The sequence below is a fragment of the Calypte anna genome, chromosome 3 (genome assembly GCF_003957555.1).
Source record: "Calypte anna isolate BGI_N300 chromosome 3, bCalAnn1_v1.p, whole genome shotgun sequence".
Classification (NCBI taxonomy): domain Eukaryota; kingdom Metazoa; phylum Chordata; class Aves; order Apodiformes; family Trochilidae; genus Calypte; species Calypte anna.
Genome location: NC_044246.1, coordinates 89,040,836 through 89,056,193, shown reverse-complemented (window position 1 = coordinate 89,056,193; position 15,358 = coordinate 89,040,836). Strand labels below are relative to the sequence as shown.

The following is a 15,358-nucleotide window of genomic DNA, read 5'->3' as shown; positions in this document are numbered from 1 at the left end:
TGCCATTTTACTAGAGTAGGACCTATTTCCCCCTTGCTTGTTTTTCAATTATTCACAGAATCACAGAACTGTTGGAAAAGACCTCCAAGATCACTGCATCCAAATGTCAACATGTCCCTCCCCTAATGAAATACATTTTGTTGTCCTTTGTGGCAGCAGCCAGATTGAGCTCCAGCTGGGCTTTTGCCTTCCTAATTTTTTCTCTACATGACCTAACTAGATCCTTGTACTCATCCCAAGATGCCTGCCCTTTCAGCATTTTTTTCATAGTCCAGAACTGTAGCTGCAGAAGTCAAGCCACTGAATTTCAATTCACCTTATCACCTGATAACCCCTAATCACTAAATCATCCACTGCATCTGCCCATCTTTTGAACACCTTCACTGATGGTGCATCCACCACCTCCCTGGGCAGTCTGTGCCAATGTTTAACCACTCCTTCTGTGAAGAAATATTTTCTAATATACAACCTGAACCTCCTCTGGCAGATCTAGACCCCATGTCCTCTTGTCCAATCACTGCTCATCAGGCAGAGGAGGCCAACATGTCTCACTTGTCTCACTGCAACCTCCTTTCAGGTAGCTGTAGAGAGCAATGAGGTCTCCCCTCAACCTCCTCTTCTCCATGCTGAACAGCCCCAGTTCCCTCATCCTGTCCTCATAAGACCTGTTCTCCAGATCCCTAGTCAGCCCAGTTGCCCTCCTCTGCACCCTCTCCATCATCTCAATGTCCTCCCTATACTGTGGTGCCCAAAACCACACAGAATACTCAAGGTGTGGCTTCACTAAAGCCAAGTATAGGGGCAGGATCTTAAGTTTCCTTCAAATGCAAAACATTCTGTGATTCTATGGTCATTAATATAATTATTGTATCTCATTTGACATATGGAGATTTTTATCTGTTAATGTGTTTGTAGGACAAAAATTGATTCTAGAAAACAAAGCCAGCAATCAGTGCAAATTCTTGCTGTAATTCTTGGTTATCTGTAGATCATTTGCCTTGTTAATTCTTTGTATACTGATGAAATTCCATAGGTAAAACCAGGAAAACACAAAGGATCAAAAGGTGGAAACTGAACCACGGATTGGAAATAATACAATTGTTTAATAAAAATTATCTTCTTCTAAATTAGTTTCGTTTCTTATAGTACTTTATAAAGCTATCAAATTGTTACACACAACTAAGAATGATCATTCCTGTCTTAACATTAGCAGGTTTTGTGGTTTTTTTCAAGTAGAATATTATCCTTAAGCTTCAATTTTGCCATCAATCAAAATCCATATTTTCAGCATATGACTATATAGGCAAGATATTTATGCATCATTCTCATACATGTTTATAGAATATTTTCTTAGTATTTAATATTTTATAAATGTGGCAATTGGATAGGAACTTAAATAATAGTCGTGATTTGATATATTTAGTAGGTATAGTAGAGAATAATGTTTACAATATCTAGAACAGCTTAATTTTAACAGAGTTTCACTATGTTAAAGTATGTAAGCTATAAAATTACATATAGTTAGTCAGGAGCCTTTAACAGCCAGGGAATGATGATGATGGATCATATGAAATTTCTCCAGACATATGCCTGGGCAAGCACATGTGCTATGCAAACTACCTGTCATATACATTTGATAGCAAATTAAATTCCTCTATAAGTACAAAACACAGGAGTATATACTTGTATGTAAACATAAGAATTTTAAATTTTTAAGGCTCAGTTTCTGTTAGGAGTTTCCACATATAACTCTGAAAGGCACTAGAAGGTCAGTTTCCAGATAAAGGGCCTGACATTGAATGGTTTAAGGTAACAATATTTCTGAGCTCTAGATTAGGCATCAAATCCAACTGAGTTCACATATCACGTATAGTAACAACTGGCAAATAAGTATTAACTAAAGTAATTCTATGACTGTATTCATACTAACCTGCAACGAAAAGTTCTTCCAGGTCCATCAACACATACACCTCCATTGTAACAGAGAACTGTGTTCACCGTGGGCTCACTGCAAACATCAACATCAACTTCACAAAACCTGCCAGTGTATCCACTCGGGCAATTGCAAATAAATGCATTGACTGCATCTTGGCAAGAACCTCCATTAATGCAGGGAGCAGATTCACATTCCTGGGGAGAGAAATAGTAATACGTTGGCTACACAGCTTTAAAACACATTTTTTAAAAAATTTAAAACATTTAAAACACATAGCAGCAAGTGCTGCAGAAGACTGAAACTGGAGACTGGAAAAATCCTTGAACTTCTTAATAGTCTGATCAGTGAAATTCTCTAATCTGGGACAATTTTTGTTTATATAGAAAGCCTTTACTTACAACTCATACTCACTCCATCCTTGTTCCTACTAATTAACTTTGGAGAAATGCAAATATACTTTTATATAAGCGATCTTACAGCTCTAAGTATGTGTTTCTCACAATTCCTTTATTAAAATTTTTAGGCATGTTTTCAAGCTATAGTTTATACATCTCTAAGTTTTTACAATAGGGTCTATTGCAATGAAAAAGGCCACATTAGTAAGACAATTTCGGAGAGAATAAAAAATTACTTGTATTAAGTAATGCACACAAGTCTTTTCTCAAGTATTTGATGATAAATGCTTTCTTATTATCAATTAATTCATAATATTGGAAATAGAAAGATGTAGAAATGCTTGTGTTTACCTAATAACAATTCCCTCTCATAAAGCTAATATAAAAGTTGTCAAATTCGAAGCATGCAAAGTGGCAGCAAATTAATGTCTCTCCAGAATTACAGAAGAGTTTAGTTAGTGCAATTGCCAGTGCAAAAATGCATTTTTGCCCTTGAGGACAGAAACCTGTTTTTTTCCTCTATCCCAAAGGAGTTTTGTTTTGCTGCTGCCACCCAAATAGTCTAGCTAAATCCAGTATTTCAAATTTATTCTCACATTGCTGTAACTTTAGAGTGTTTAATTCTTTAAGGATATCCAAGGGCATTCAGATTTCCTGCAGGTACTACAGTTGCTTTGACAGAATGCAAATTCAGCTATCCATGGGGAATTATGAGAAAACAACTTATTTTCCTGCAAGGTCTCTAGCTGGGTGTCTATAGGATGATTTATTAGTGAGCATTACATAAACTAATTGAATTACACATCCCACAGGAAGATGGAGATAGATCTACAGACTGCCAAAAATCCTGTATAGAGGTTCTAGAAGTAGTCTTTTGCTATATAAATTATATCTGCTGTTGGCAAGCACAAGTTGTCTTTTTTTTTTTTTTTTTCGAAAACCCCTGTTTTTCTATTCCAGTAACTTCTCCTATCTAGTTTTCTCAATTTATATTCACTTGTATCTCTCTCTGTTATTTCTGGTTTTACACCTTTGCTCATTAGCAGAATAAATTAAAACTCTATCAACTAATGGACTGAATCTTTACCCAATTGCAATAAAAAAGTTAAAATTCAAAAAATATCCAAATCATCAAAGGAATTAAAGATACATTCAGAGGTTCACAGATTTGGCTTAATATACCATCAAAGCCATACTGAGCTGCAAACTTAATATAAAACCTTTTTATTTTCTTCTATGTTTTTCTTGTAAAATCTTACCGAACTGCTCATAGTCACATAAAAAACAGACAGTTTGTAGGAAAGAAATCACTCCTATTACTTTCCAGTACACTTTTATGTGCTGCACTTAATGGTTCATCACTCAACTTGCAAAAAACAGAGTACACTCTGTTACCTGAGAAGTGCTGGTCGGCACAGTTCTTACTCAGTCAAGAAAATAGTTTCAATGAACTGACACACAACTGTGTTAAAAATACTGCAAATAATTTTGTACCAAATTAGGTGAGCTAAGAAGCTAACACCAAATGCTGTTAATTTTAGTCTAAAAAACCTTATCATACATCAGATAAAAAAGTGAAATTGCAGCACGGCTGTGACCAAGTCCTGCCTATTTTAGATCCTACAGGGAATGACTTTACAGCTTGGCATTAGGGAACAGCTGGTTCTACAGAAAATCCCCAAGTATCCTGATTCTCTAAAGACAATCTCACCTAACCAATTACACTATTTCAGTTTTGTCTTTCTTTTATGAACAGGAGATTGCATATTAACTTTAACACCTAACCGGACAGTTCTCAGATTAGAGCAACACTGCAGAGACTCACAGCCCTAGAAATATTCTCCCTCTTCTCCAGTACAATATAGGGAAAAAATTCCTTGGGCACCTCAGGTGCCCAGTTCCCAGCCTAGTAAGAAATCTTTATATCATTTCACCTTTTCCTGCTTAGAAGACATCAGATCCTGCCAAAGGAATAACTCTCTTTGAACAACTAAGAAACCTGAAAATTATGAAACTAATATTTACAAAGTTGGGTCACCTTAGTTTTTCCAAAACACTAGATTGTTGATATACAGAAGTTTTATTATATTTCTTTTTGTACCTTATTATTTTCAAGGTGTTTTAACCTTTACTAAATCTGAAATGCTATTTTGATGTGGAATTTTAAAATGTATAATTTTTAATCTTCAAAGTCCTAACCTTACAATAATCCGTCTAAAATTTTACAAATAATCTGTGAAACAAATATCATTACCACTCCTGCAGTTTTAAAACATGCTTTATTTTTTAACTGATAGTAAACTAATCTTCCCCAAGTTGAGTCTGTTTTGTTCATGACAGTAATTGGTGACCACGACCAATCTTCCTGTCCTTATTCGGACCCAAGAGCTTTTTTCTCCCCCTGTGCTGATAGGGAGGGGGAATGTAGAAGCAGCTGGGTGGGCATCTTGCATCCAGCCAAAGATAACTTACCCCACCTGTTTCATTCATAGGCTGTAAAACTTTATTTTCTGTTTTATCAGAGCAAATAACCTGTGTAAAATTGAACTGTATTGCCTATCTTTTTCTGTAGCCATCATTGCCCTCTATCCCCTTTCTGCTTCTAGTTTGTTCCTTTCACAGATAACCAGTATAATCAGGGCTGCAGCCAACCATCTCCAAGGAAAGCAGAAGGCTAGAAGAGGTGCTCTCCTCAGGCCTTATCTTGTCAGGTCCTCCCTGCTTTAAAGAGGTTTGTTCCTTCCACTGCCACCAAAAAAAGAAGCTAAATACCTATTAACTTCAACCAGGGTGTTCTGCTCATTCCTCACACATTATCACATCTGTAAATCATTCCCAGTACTCGCACTTTGCAGCATACCAATACTCCACTTCCAAGATCATCTTTTAAACACAGACAGCTTCAATATTCTCCCTTATAAACAAATGAATGTATTTAAGAAAATAAAAATTATATAGTTGTGATAATTTGAAGGGACACACTTTATTCTCATATCTTCAAGTTTTCTTCTATCTGATCTCCTTAGGATAAAGCAGAAGGGATGCCTTTCTGTAGGGTTATTTTCTGTGTTTTCCTGTGAAGAATAGTTTTCCCATTTTGATTTAATAAGGAATACTGTGAGTTTATGTGCTGTTAACAGACAGCAACCTTGGAAAAGATTTGAAAGGTGTAACGGACAAGCTGCCAACATGAACTCGCATTGAAATGCTATGGAAAAAATTGCTAATCCTGCCCTTAAGTCTTCAGGGAGAACTGTGAAAGACTGATGATTATTCCTTTTTTTATGGCTACGGAAAACTGAAACACTGTGTCAAGTTCTAGAATCTGCTTATCATAAAGAATGTTGAAAAATTGAGAATATAAGATTTTTTATAGTGATAGGAAGAGAAGGAACAGTTTCAAACTGCAAGAGGGTAAATATAGATTGAATATTAGGAAGAAATTCTTTCCTGTGAGGGTGGTGAGTCATGGGAACAGGCTGTCCAGACAAGCTGTGGATACCCTCTCCCTGAAGTGATCAAGGCCAGGTTGGATGGGGCTTTGAGCAACCTTGTCTAGGGGAATGTGTCCCAGTCCACAGCAAGGGGGTTGAAACTAGATGATCTTTAAGGTCCTTTCCAACACAAACCATTGTGTGATTCTATTATTATGTTTTCAAATAAATACTGGATGTATGCCTAAAACATAAGCTTTAGTCAAGAATATATTAAATACAAGTATTAGTTTCCATGGGGCTGTAAATGACAGAAGTGCACACACTTCTGAGAGAACAGAATGGTTATTTTCTGGCTTTATTTTTACCAACCTATTGATATGGTACATGTAAGTCCTCACTGATTTTCTTAGCATAGCAAAACAATTTAGCAGGCAAGGCAAAAGAAATGAAAGAATATTCAGATTTCTCGTTATACAACTCTCAAGGGTAGGCTTCGTTAATAACCCGTAGTCCAAAGCATGAAAAACAAGATCCACTGCATTCAATAGAGCACAATAATATATTATTTCTTGTTCTCTGAATGTCATGGGGTAGTAAATCTTGTTTGTACTAGGAAGAGGATGACTGTCCCTTAAGATAGCCCACCTGGCATGGCACAGTCCACTGGTTCTGCTGGCAGGGAATTGTTCTGAAATCTGGACTGCAGTAATGACCTAGAAAGGCACAGTACTTTGCTCAGGGCTTATTGTTCCCCTACACAAATCTGTGGGTCCACACTGTCATCTGTCTTTGGATGTGAGGTCATTCTGCCCAAGAAAATCCAACTTTCTACATATCACAATGTATCATTTCCATAGTCATAATCCATTGAAATAATTATGGACATATTTTAGTATATTAATAAAAATGGTGAAAATCCATCTTTTTTCTAAACCGTGTCAGTTCTACTCTGTTTCTTAAAAGAAAATCTAGAAATGCATTTTAGAAGCTAGAATTTTTTTTTTCCTTCAGAAAGGATTATTTCTCAGTAGTCCTCCTTGGAAACTCTGCTTAAAAATAAAATCAGAATCTATTTCTGTAAAAGAGATTCAAGATGATGACAGATGTGAAGTTCTGCTTTGTATCAAAAAAGGTAATTATAAAGCAGACAAATTCTAGACATAACTCATGCAAATCCACTATGAGGGGAAACATGTCTACTGGAAATACACATAAGCTATTTACAAATCTATCTTTTGACATACCTGTATGTAGGTGGTGAGTTATACAGTCTAATTTCCTGTAAATACTTATAATATAAAGCCCTAAGTACCATTTACTGTTTGATTTCTTTGTAAACAACTGTAGAGAAAGACTTGAAGCAGAAAGGGGTTTTAAACATCAATTCAGGGAGTGGAAGCAATCATCCCAGTATCTGAGACAAAACTCCCAGGTGGCAGCCACTGACTTGTAGAAAGTAGATAGAGCTTTAAAGCTTGAATTTGATGGAGCTGAAAAGTGGTAAGATAGAATTAAAACAGAGATTGCATCAGAAAAGGATATACTATAAAGAGCCATGTTTCCAGTCATCTAATGGTAGTATTGAAGGTAAAATTATTTATTCTCAGGTCAAAAGCAGAGGATTTTGTGACAAACAAGAGTCATGTGCTTAAGATTTTAGATTAAAATAAAAAAGGTAGGCAGAAAGAAAATCAATATCATAAACAAATCCTTTAGAAACTAATTCATGTGCTAAAGTAAGGTTTTCTATATAAAAATATGGTATGCGTGTGTTTTTAATATACCCTGACTTAGGTTTCAAAAAAAGTTTAAATTTACAGTATTACTTAATGGGAAATATACAATTTGATGTTTTAATAGGATTTCATATTTATGCAAAACAGACGTGGTTCAGTGCACTAGGGGGGCACTATATATATGTATTTCAGTTCCTTTTAAAGACATTTTACCACAGTTTAATTTATTTAATTTACCATGAGAGCAATCAGCTGATGTAATTATGACTGCCATTAAGAGACCAAAAGGCTCAGATTTCATTTGCTCCCTTTAAAACAGCACTTAGTTTAAACTGTGTGATTTGCTAAGTTAAAGACTTTTCCATTCACCTGGGAGTCTGAAGTGCACTCTTACTTGGGGATAAATCTCAACAGTATTGATACTATGTAAAAGTCTGAAATATACATCAAGAATTGAGATGAATGCTCCAAATGTCATTTCTATTGTATGCTTACCACAAATACAAACCAGGGATTTTTGTTTTTTTTTCAAACCATCAAAATTATTACTGTATTTTTATTTTGTTTTTGTAATTAATATGTTATTAATATATTTTATATATATATATATATATATTAATATATTTGCACGTTGATGATTTATTAACATCCCGAAGTTTTCATTTGGTAGATTAAGTACACATACAACATCTCGTGGAATGAACTAGGAAAACTTATTTCTATATTTCAGAAGATTGGTTTTATCCAGCCATTATTCAATTCAAAATGTGTTCAAAATGACCAAAATATTTTCTTTACAATTTTGGATTATAGACACAAGAAGAGAAGAATAATAAAAAATTAGCCTATTTTTTAGGCAACAATGCAGGTACATACTGGATCTGACCAGTGCTCCATCGGGTCATCATAGTAATTAGAAACTAGACTCACTAATGAAATGCAGATGTCCACTTCAAACTCAGCTGGAAAGCTATGCAGATCTCACTGAATATTCATATTTTCATTTACTATAGTAAGTCCACAGACAGCTAGTTTTCACAATGACATCTCAAGTTAGTCAAGCTGAATCCTACTATTCTTTCCAATGAAATCACAGATAATGACATGACTGTCAAGCCTTACGTCTTTTGTGCAATTTGATGAATAATTGCTTATTTGCCTGAACCAGCAGAGTATTGTTCTCTGACTCTGTGTGTTTCAGCTGTAATGTTTTTGTGTAGAAAATTAGTTGGATTTTCTAATTTCACCCTTGTTTCTGTCTTTGATGGAAACAGAGAGAAAAGATCTCTAAACCAGACAAAATAAAGTAACTCTTGGTTGCAGTCTCATCACAGCTTTCTGTCAGATACCAGCAGAAGCACCACCAAACTGAAAATCTTTCTATGCCAATGGCATCCTGGCCTGTATCCGGAACAGCATTGCCAGCAGGTCCAAGGAAGTGATTCTGCCCCTGTACTCAGCCCTCGTGAGGCCACACCTTGAGTACTGTGTCCAGTTCTGGGCCCCCCAGTTCAGGAAGGATATCGAGGTCCTGGAGCAGGTCCAAAGGAGGGCAACCAGGCTGGTGAAGGGACTCGAGCATAGACCCTACGAGGAGAGGCTGAGAGAACTGGGGTTGTTCAGCCTAAAGAAGAGGCGGCTCAGGGGAGACCTCATCGCTCTCTACAACTACCTGAAAGGAGGGTGTAGCCAGGTGGGGGTTGGGCTCTTTTACCAAACGACTTTCAACAAGACAAGAGGGCATGGACTTAAGTTGTGCCAGGGGAAGTTTAGGTTAGATATTAGAAAGAATTTCTTCACGGAGAGGGTGATCAGGCATTGGAATGGGCTGCCCACTGAAGTGGTGGATTCTCCGTCCCTGGAGATATTTAAAAAAAGACTGGATGTGGCACTCAGTGCCATGGTCTAGCAACCGCAACGGTGGTTCAAGGGTTGGACTCGATGATCTCTGAGGTCCCTTCCAACCCAGCCAATTCTATGATTCTATGATTCTATGATAAAGGCTCAAACTGCTTTTTCCTCCTTTGATATCATGAGACAGCCTTAACTGAGCATGAAGCACAACTGCCAATGACCGACTTCTCATCAGTTACACAAAAAACAATAAGTCAGAAATAATGTACTAATATTCTACCAACCATACTAGCAATCTCTTTACCTATATCAGAAAGGATCAATTTTCACTAGTATGCATTCATCTTACAATTTCAAAAAAATGCAGCTGCCTAAAGAAGTAACATGTATTGCAGCTTATTCATATTTTTTTACTCCTTCTTGAATGAAATCCATAAATGAAAAAACAATGAAAACTGTAGAAGATAGGGAAGTTCCAACATCCACACCCTGTATTCGATACACAAAAGTTATGGGCTGTATCTAAAAAGATATAAAGTTTAATTTTTTTTTTCCTAAAAGTATTAGACAACCTGAAATAGTCTCGAAGTGTATTTTCCTACAAACTATATTGCAATATATGTAGACAATGAAAAAATCCAAGATGAAAAATAATAAAAAATACAAGTATGTATAGGGAAATGCACATAATTGTATTTTGCTTTTAAATTAGTTATTTGAAACAGCTTAGTTGCTGACCTCGCCTGTGTGCAATGCCTATACAGCTACTTTCTTACTCTCTAATCCTCAACAGGGCAAGGGAAGAAGCAAACATCATGGGATGATAAGGCCAGATAGATCACTTGCTATTTACCACCATGGGAAGGTTAAAATAAGTTACTGTCAAATAGAAATGAATTTTTGAATAGTGAGAAACAAAGGCAAAAACACCTCCACTTCAGCCATCCTTCCCAGGCTTCATTCCCTGTACCCATCTTTCAGCAGGACCGATGCAGGGTGGGTAGGAAATTGATAACAGATCCTATCTGCTACTCCTTCCTCCTCACACTTTCCTCTGTTTCAGTGTATGTTGTCTGCATGAGCTGCAGGTCCTGCCTGGCCCCTGCTTCTCTGCGGGCACTCCATGGGCTGCAGTTCTTTCAGAGCATGTCCACATGGTGCAGTATGGGATCCTCTATGGGCTCCAGTGTAGATACATGCTCTGGTGTGGTGCTCTCCATGGACTGTAGGTACAGTCCTTGCTCTGCCATGGTTCTCTCCAATGGATGCAAGGAAATCTGCTTCATTGCCTGCAGCATCTCCTCCCTCTCATTCTTCACTGACCTTAGCATCCGCCAGTTTTTTTTCACAATTCTTTTTCCTCATTCCACTGCCTGCTGGGCAGCGTTTTTTAACTCTTTCTCAAATATTTTTCCACAGAGGTGCCACTATCTTGGTTGAAGGGCTCAGCCATGCCCTGTGGAGTACTCACTGGGCTGAGTACAACTGTCTGTGTCTGTGACCTTTTCTCACAGATGTCACCCCATAGCCTCCCTAAACAAAACCTTGATACCTAAACTAAGTGCAGTTGCATAAACCTTAATAAAAAATAAAATAAAAAAAAAATAATAAAAAAATCTCCAGGTGAAGAAAATATTGAAGTATATTTACTTAGATGAATTCTTGACTATTATTTTTAAACAAAGGAACTGGCTGATGTTAACCTGGAGAAAAACAACTCAGAACATGAGCCTACTACAATTATCCCAAATGTGCACACCTCTACACCGTCAGAAAACCTTATTGATTGCTGTAAGACTTGCAGAGGCATGATGTATGTCTGAGCAGGATGAATGCAGTGTTAGAGCCTTCAAAAAGATGACACCTGCAGAATAGTCTAATCTGGGAATCACATTGCATGCAAATAGAATGAATATAAAAAAATGAAGCCATCATTCTGGCAGATTTATCTGTCAAATGTATATGTATATTGTTTCTCTCTATGAATATCTAATCTATGCATTTTCAAACACCTCAGTATGAAATATGGTTATCGTTTAAATAAGATTTCATGCAGTTGTCTACAGGTCATTTAATTTCTCATTCTTTTAAAATGGAGGGAAGTGTAAATCATGGATGTTGCTCGAGAAAATATTACCCAAGGGTATTCTGTATTAGCATTGGCAACAGCTGATAATCACACAGACGTGCAGTATCATAAGATGATGCACACTTCAGCTGAATTACTTATTTTCTGACTTTTTCTTTCTGTAAACAAAGTTGGAAGATAATATTCCAGCTAGATTTACTCCTAGTGTGAGACTGCCATGCATTTTCAGACAAAAAGTTACAGACGATACTCCTCTTATGTAATATGAAGTATTTTTCTTATCCAGTACTTACAGCAATATACAGAAAACCATGAAAGGTCTCTATGTGAATGCATAAGTTAAATGGATGTTTGGATTACATTTTGGAATGCATTTTTGACAAATCCATACAGTATAGAAGCCCGACAGCCAAAATAGAGAAATAATGCCAGAATTTCTCATGAGACAAAATATTTTTTAAAAAGATCACCTCCCAAGATCTGTTTATACTCTGGCACAAAATCATGTCTAAACCAATTCCAAACTTTGCTCAAAATGTAGCCAACATTATAAAAATTGTTCATCATGATGCCAGATGTAGTCATTCTACAGCTTGGTTTGCTGTCTGTGGTAATCATCACAGCACAAATTCACATACACATATACATGGTCTTTCTTATCTACAGCCATACCCCCTGATAATGCAAAATATTCTTGAGCTTCGGAGGAGGAATTGGGCAGCGTATTTTGTATACCATAGTTTTATATCATAGAATTTTACAATTACCTGGACTAGGAACTTTGAGCACAAGTCATGACTACTTTCAGTGTAGGACATTGAATCTTGACTATTCAAATACACACTTAAACTACAGCAAATGGAGCAAACGGATACAGATTAGGCAGTTATGTCATCCATGCTAAACTGAGAGACAAATGATTTTCCAGTAATGTTGCCTTAGCTTGCTTTAGCTTTTCAAATTTATTATTCACACTTTGCTTTAAAGTTTTTTAGACACTTTCTCAATGGTCCTTTTAAATATATTTTCATGCAAATAAGAAACAATCAGCTTTTCAGAACAGATTTGAGAAAGCTGAATTTCTTTTGCTCATTTTCAATAAACTGACCCATTCAGAAATTACTTAAATAAAAAGGAGCTTTAAGTGGCATATTACCCTTTTTTCCTATAATTAAAATAAGATTTGAAGACATACATTAATATTTATCTCACATCTTGAGCTGGTCCATCCTGATTCACAGGAGCATTTGTATCCATCAATGAGATCTATACATCTGAAATACAAAACAGTGTTATTCAGATGAAGCTATGTAATTACAGATTCAGCAATAGTAGTATTATTACATCCTTCTCAAAATAGTGGTTTGATGTAACATACTTAAATCCATAGTACTTTTAATTAGTTTACATAACGGTCTTCAAATGTTCATATTATGGGTGCTGTGTATACAGATACTGATTCTCATATTAAAAGACATCTTACCATTTCAACCAATTGAGATGTAAAAGCTAAAGATTCACTTTTAAGTATATTAAACTCTAGCTAATTCACATGTAATGAAAATTGGTTTATGCTAATTAACAAAAATGAAAGAAAAAACTGAGATAATGTAACAGCATATACATTAGCTTAAGCAAGCAACATCTGCCATCTTTAAGCATGCTTGTACGCTTTATGAAATAATTTCATTCATATTATAATAACCTTCCCATATCAATCTTAAATATTGCTAGATAATAGGTAAAGAAAAATACCACCTTCCATGAAGACAAGGGTCTGGCAAGCATTCATTAACGTTTATCTCGCAGTTTGTTCCAATAAAGCCCCTCCTACAGTGACACTTATAGGAATTGATACCATCGATGCAACTTGCATTGTTGAGGCAAGGGGCAGACATACATTCATCTATATTTACTTCACATCTGTCACCTGTGTAAAAAGCAGAAGATAAGACTAAGCTTTAAATTCTAAACTCAAACCAACCAACAGTTACTTACTGATATTAATGATTACACATAAACTGTTTTTACTTCCATACATTGTTTGTATTATTCATTATACTTATCAATAAAGAATATCCAACTTGAGTTACCTATAGGTGCAAATGCTGAAAATTGTGGTTATATTCCAATTTATTATGATGATAACATGTCTAATTGTGGGAAAGCAATTGAGGGTCAAAGGCTTTGAGGGTCTATTTGCAAACAAAATCATTAAATGGAGAAAATGAACATCCAAAAGGAATTTTTCTATGCAGTTACTAGAAAGGTGAATAGCACAGGCTTCCTGTAAGAGGAATACAGAACTAAAATGCTGCTTGTCTTTGTGGTGATCTAACTGTAATACTTATTTTCTCAATTAATATTAAAATGCAGGAGCTTCTAAAAGATGCAAGGCGTAAAATCATTTGAAACCTCTGAATACATGGCGGTGCACTTTTCTACTTAATATTTTCTTGCACATTAGTGCCACACATCTTCCACCTAATTATCTCAAAATACTTTACAAAATAGTAATTGAAAACAGACACATAAATAGGTCTCTCTGTGAGTAGCTATTTCCCACTGCCTGGTAAGCAGCTAAGCCCCTCACATCGACCTGCTCACTCCCCGTGATCTGATGAGGGAGAGAAATGAGAAGGTAAAAGTGAGAGAACTTGGGTTCAGAGTTTAAAGGTAAAGCAAAAGCTGTGCAATAAAGCAAAGCAAAATAGCAAATTAATCCACTATTTCCCATCATTAGGCAGGTGTTCAGCCACCGTCAGGAAAGCAGAGCTCCTGGGGCTGTAATTTGAGAAATTACTTGGGAAGATTATCTGTTACTTGGGAAGATAAATGCCAATTCTCTTCCTTCTTCTTCCCTCAAATTTATATACTGAGCATGTCATATTGCATAGAATAATCATTTGATCTGTTAGGATCACCTGTCCCATATGCGTCCCCTCCAATCTTCTTGTGCACCTCCAGGCTACTTGCTGGTGGGGCAGTGTGAGAATCAGAAAAGGCCTTAACTCTGTGTAAGCACTGCTCAGCAGTACCTGAAACATCCCTATTCTATCAATATTTTTGTCAGCACGAACCCCAAACCCACCACCGTACAGGCTTCCATGAAGAAATCTAGCTCTGTCCCAGCCAAAACTAGTACACTGGGGATAATGCAAGAACACCCTTCCAGTTCTCCTGGTGTGTGGGCCAGAGGAGGTGTGGAGGAAAGAAAAAGTTTGCTTAAGGACAAAAGATCTCCTCTGGAGCAAAGAAAGTGTCTGAGAGATAGAAGTTACATCAGGTCCTCTGGCTCTCTATTTCACAACAAAAATCAAAGACATTTCTTGCCTTTTTGGAATATACTATTTACTTAAGTATCTCAGTAATTATCTTAGTTCACAATCAGCTTTTTGTATGCAAATGTGAAGAGTAAATCAGAAGTTTCTATAGACTTTTATAATTGTTATACACTCACCTACTGGGAGTTTCTTAAAGGAAAGAACTGGTAAGAAAGAAGCACACTGATACTCTAGCCTTTATCTAGACCATGTATGAATATACAGTCAAAGAGGAAAAAAAGGCATTTGCAATAAATCTATTAACATACTACAAATAGAGTTACCTTAAGATCATGGGGAATGTTTTTACTTAGTGTAATAATGATAGTGAAGGAGACATATTAGGTATGTAAAAATATTGTACACATTTGAGGAAACTACTTAATTTACAATATACTCCCAGTCTCCTAATGGAATCAAGAATAAAACAGTATCACAGATTCTATTTTGAGAACTGTGGTCTCAGACCCTGCAGCCCTAGAGCATTGGACTTGACAGGTACCCCTTGGGACATGAGCTGAGAGAAGCTGCTGTGCAGTTCTGTAGTTGACCAGACCTTTCCCCAGTGGTGCTTACACAATGCTCAGG

General features: G+C 36.3%; 1 protein-coding gene across 1 annotated transcript in view; it reads right to left on the bottom strand.

The window, feature by feature from the left end:
• Window positions 1-15,358, bottom strand: part of EYS (eyes shut homolog) — a 709,634-nt gene that overhangs the window by 394,165 nt on the left and 300,111 nt on the right. The window contains exons 25-27 of the mRNA XM_030447573.1: window positions 13,206-13,377; window positions 12,643-12,721; window positions 1,931-2,130 (exon numbers count right to left, since the gene is read on the bottom strand). Coding sequence (XP_030303433.1) covers window positions 1,931-2,130; window positions 12,643-12,721; window positions 13,206-13,377 — 451 coding nt within the window. The remainder of the gene's footprint in view (window positions 1-1,930; window positions 2,131-12,642; window positions 12,722-13,205; window positions 13,378-15,358) is intronic.